The sequence below is a fragment of the Geospiza fortis genome, unplaced genomic scaffold (assembly GCF_000277835.1).
Source record: "Geospiza fortis unplaced genomic scaffold, GeoFor_1.0 scaffold408, whole genome shotgun sequence".
In the NCBI taxonomy this organism is placed as follows: Eukaryota; Metazoa; Chordata; class Aves; order Passeriformes; family Thraupidae; genus Geospiza; species Geospiza fortis.
This window is the reverse complement of record NW_005054330.1, coordinates 5,487,813-5,492,138: the sequence shown is the minus strand read 5'-3', so window position 1 is coordinate 5,492,138 and position 4,326 is coordinate 5,487,813. Positions and strand designations below refer to the sequence as shown.

At 62.3% G+C, this 4,326-nt stretch overlaps 1 protein-coding gene across 1 annotated transcript in view; it reads left to right on the top strand.

The window, feature by feature from the left end:
• The window catches only part of PLBD2 (phospholipase B domain containing 2), a gene marked incomplete at its 5' end in the record, with an annotated part of 3,998 nt that extends 1,217 nt beyond the window's left edge, over positions 1 to 2,781 (top strand). The window contains 8 exon segments of the mRNA XM_031057478.1: positions 1 to 126; positions 195 to 289; positions 360 to 535; positions 1,209 to 1,304; positions 1,588 to 1,659; positions 1,759 to 1,911; positions 2,015 to 2,177; positions 2,283 to 2,781. The exon segment at positions 1 to 126 is cut by the window's left edge and continues 33 nt beyond it. Of these exon segments, the coding sequence (XP_030913338.1) occupies positions 1 to 126; positions 195 to 289; positions 360 to 535; positions 1,209 to 1,304; positions 1,588 to 1,659; positions 1,759 to 1,911; positions 2,015 to 2,177; positions 2,283 to 2,450 (1,049 nt within the window).
• Between the last annotated feature and the right edge of the window lie 1,545 nt (positions 2,782 to 4,326).

Genomic DNA, 4,326 nt, shown 5'->3' with positions numbered 1-4,326 from the left:
GGCCCCGGTTGAGCCTGCTGCCGGCCCAGCGGGACCTGCTGGTGGCCCACGACACCTGGAGCTCCTACCAGGCCATGCTGCGCGTCGTCAAGAAGTACACGCTGCCCTTCCGCGCCTCGGCCAGCGGTGCGTGGGCTGTGCTGGGGGGGCTGCGCCCCACAGCCCCCCCCTGCTGCTCTGCATCCCCCCTCCAGGCAAGTCCCAGATCCCTGGGAGCATCCAGGTGTTCTCCTCCTACCCCGGCACCATCTTCTCCATGGATGACTTCTACATCCTCAGCAGCGGGTTGGTGAGTGGGTCTGCTCCTCGGGCACCTCCCCCCGGCCCTGCTGCCCTCCCCATCGCTCCCTGCCCTGCAGGTCACGCTGGAAACCACCATTGGCAACAACAACCCGGCCCTGTGGAAGTACCTGGAGCCGGGCAGCGTGGTGCTGGAGTGGCTGAGGAACATCGTGGCCAACAGGCTGGCCCGCAGCGGGCCCGAGTGGGCCGCGGTGTTCCGGCGCTTCAACAGCGGCAGTGGCGGAGGAACATCGTGGCCAACAGGCTGGCCCGCAGCGGGCCCGAGTGGGCCGCGGTGTTCCGGCGCTTCAACAGCGGCACGTGAGTGGGGTGGGGATGGGGCCTGGAGGGATGGTGGTGCCTTGGGAGGCTGATCTACAGCAGGGTTAAAGAATAAAGTCGGGATTTATTAAAAGCCTCAATGAATACACCTTGGGCAGCACAAGAGCCCAGCCAGGGCTGCACCCAAGATGAACCAAAATGGTCACAAAGTGCATGACCGGTCATGGGGTCTCTCACCTTGATCAGTTCTGCTCCATTTGCATCTTGGAGTTCATTGTCTACCTACAGCTTTAGGTTATGAAGTCCAATCCTTCTTGTTTTTCTCTCTTCATTCTGCCATTGTTTGTGCTCTTGGGCCTGAGGTTTGGATCATTTGTCCTTGGTCCCTAGATAGAGAAGGAATTGTTTTGTCTCCCTACTCTGTGCACAGAGCTCACCATCCCCTGATATGAAGCTCAGAACTACACTAAAGCAGCACAGAATCTGAAAAATAGAAAAGCTAAAACTTAAGGCATCAGTGGGATGGGATGGGATGGGATGGGATGGGATGGGATGGGATGGGATGGGATGGGATGGGATGGGATGGGATGGGATGGAGGGTGCCCAGGCTGCCAGAGGGATGCATTCCTTGCTCTCCATGCCAGGTACAACAACCAGTGGATGGTGGTGGACTACAATGCCTTCACACCGGGCAGAGCAAGCCCGGCGCCGGGCGTGCTGACAGTGCTGGAGCAGATCCCGTGAGTGGCTCCATTCCCCCCCCCGCCCCTGGTGTCTCCTCTCCATCCCTGTGGGTTTGGGAAAGCCCTGAGGGTGGTGCCTGCCCAGCCCAGTGGGTGGTCACAGGGCAGTGGGTCCTGTCTGTGGCTAAAGGCTCTGGGGGTACTGAGGTGATGGGTGCCCAGCACCTCTGGCTGGGGTGGGGACCCCCAGTGTGTGTTCCCCCCAGCCCAGCATGCCTCCCACTATCCCCAGTGACTTTTCCCCCCTCTGCTCTGACCAGTGCTCTTCCTCCCAGCACAGGGGCCTGGTGGTGGTGGCTGACCAGACAAAGCTGCTGTACCAGCAGGGCTACTGGGCCAGCTACAACGTGCCGTGAGTGCCATCCCTCCCTGTGGCCTGCCCTGGAAAGAGGGGCAGCAATGCCCACCTTGCACCTCCTTGGTGCCAGCTTGCTGGGTTCCCCCTCCCCAGGTACTTCGAGCAGATCTTCAACACCAGTGGGAACCTGGAGCTGGTGAGGAAATACGGTGACTGGTTCACCTATGACAAGAACCCTCGTGCCCAGATCTTCCGCCGGAACCAGACGCAGGTCCACGACCTGGACTCCATGATCCGCCTGATGCGGTGCGTGCCGGGCACCCTGAACCCGGGATTCCCTGAGGAACTTCCCCCAAGGGATTTTCTGTGGTCCATGGTTTTCACCGGGCTCTGTCCCCTCCCTCTGCAGGTCCAACAACTACCTGCAGGACCCCCTGTCGCGGTGCAGGGGCTGTGACCCGCCGCAGAACGCCGAGAACGCCATCTCTGCCCGCTCCGACCTCAACCCTGCCAACGGCACCTACCCCTTCCCCGCCCTGCGCCAGCGCTGCCACGGCGGCATCGACATGAAGGTGTGCCAGCCGGGCAGCCCTGCTCACCCCACGGGGGCTCCTCCTGGGGCAGTGCAGCCTGTGCCCAGTGCTGACTCGCTGCCCTGCTCCGTGTCCCCACTGCAGGTCACCTCCTCGGGCATGGTGCCCTCCTTCGGGCTGGTGGCAGTCAGCGGCCCCGCCTGGGATGACGTGCCACCCTTCCGCTGGAGCACGTCCCCCTGCAGCTCCCTGCTCCACATGGGCCACCCCGACCTCTGGACCTTCCCCCCAGTCAAGGTCCACTGGGACTGAGCAGGCGCTGGTCCTGTCCGTCCATCTGTCCTGTGGGGGATCCCTCTGTGGGTGTGGGGGGTCTCAGCTCTGTGTAACAGGGTCCCCCCCTGTTCTCTCTGCCTCTGGGGGTCCTGGCTGTGCTGCACAGGCCCAGCGTGTCCCCTCCCTGCCCTTGGGCTCTCCAGGCTCTTCCCTGGGTGCTGATGCCTGGTTTGGGGGGGCTCTCCCTGGAAAAGGGGCATCCTGGGAGGCTGGGGCTCGCCCTCAGCACGGACAGGAGGGCAGTGAGCTGGTTTGGCTGTGGTAAATAATAAACTGCTCTGTGCTGGTGACTGTGCTTTGCCCTCTGCTGAGGTTCTCTGGTGGCTTTGTTAGGGCTGGGCTATCTCAGGGGTCTTGCCCCCTCCCCATTAACAGGGGGATCTCCTTCTCTGCTGGTGGGAGGGCATGTGCCCAGTGAGGCTTTTGGGGTGCAGGCTGTGCAGGGCTCTCTGCTGTGGGATGGGGGAGCCCCACTCTCGCCCCCCAGGAGTGGGAGACCATCCTCATCATGCCTTTTGTCTCCCTTTCCTCTGGCACCTGTGTGCCCCGTCCCCAAAAATCCTCTTAGGCAGCTCCCTTGATCCGCTCTGGCTCGTTAGGAGTAACGAGGTCATTACTGGGGGATTAATGAGCTGTGCCTCGGCTGAGCTTTGAAGGCGGGCCGCTGGGGGCTGTGGGGGGTGGGAGGGAGCAGCTCTGGGCTGTTGGGGTGCTGGCACCCCAAAAACTGGGATGGGTGCCCTGGGGAAGGTGGGGTGTCTGTACCCTGCTGTGCTGGGACAGATTGCAGGCAAGCCTGTGTCCCCTCGTGTCCCCATGGTAGGGGGGCAGCTTTTGGGCTCCCTGTGCCTCAGTTTCCCCAGACAGATCACCATCACTGGCTGAGGGAGCAGCAAGGAGGAACAGGGCATGCTGGAAATGCCACAATGTTGTTGATTCCCTTTTTTTGTTTCCTTAAACATGGAAAAACAAACAGAAAGTTGTTAAATACCGTCCCAGCTGCTGCCACAGTGTCAGCCAGGGACACTGGCCAAGGGAAGTGAGCAGGTGATGGCCTGGCATGCCTTCCTCATGGAAGGGATGGAGCCAAAGGGGAGCGGGAGAGGCACAGGGAGGTGGCTATGGGGTGGAAAGGGACCCTGGAGCACCCCAGGGCTGAGCTGCAATGTGGGGTCCTCCCAAAGGGTCCCCAGCCTCACCCCTGGGGGCTGGGACAGGCTTCTCACAGCCCTGCCCAGCTCCTGCTGCTGTCCCACCCTCATGGAAGTGGCTGCAGTGTCTGCCTGCTCTGAGGTGGGGCGGTCACTCCAAAGGCCCCAGAGGGACTGGAGCTGTGTCCCCCGATGCCCCCATTCAGGAAATTCTCCTCAGTGCCCTCCATTCCAGGCCCCCATGTCCCAAAAGCAGCGTGGCCCTGCAGAGGGGCAGTGCAGTGCTCTGTGCTGCTCTCAGGAGCCCAGGGATGTTTTGTTGGCCCCAAAGATCAGCCCCATGAGGAGCAGGGCAGCCCAGAGCTCTGTCCCTGCTCGCTGCCTGCCAGCACCGCTGCTCTGGGCGGGTTTGCAGCCCGGTTTGGGTCAGGGCGCTGAAATCCCATATTGTGGTTTCACTGCTGTGTGCCTGGCACCGGGCAGAGCTGGCACACCGTGGGGTTCCCAGTGCTCCCTGTTTGGCCCGTGTTGGTCCCAGTGCAGCGTCCCCCCCTCGGGACTCCTTGTGCCCTCTGCTTCCAGGCTGCTCCAGCTTGCCAAGAGCAACAGAGGAGCCTCCTGCGGCTGCGGGGCTGCGGGCCAGGGCTGGCCCTTCCTCCAGATCCCACCCTCCTCCTCCTCCTCCTCCTCCTCCTCCCTGC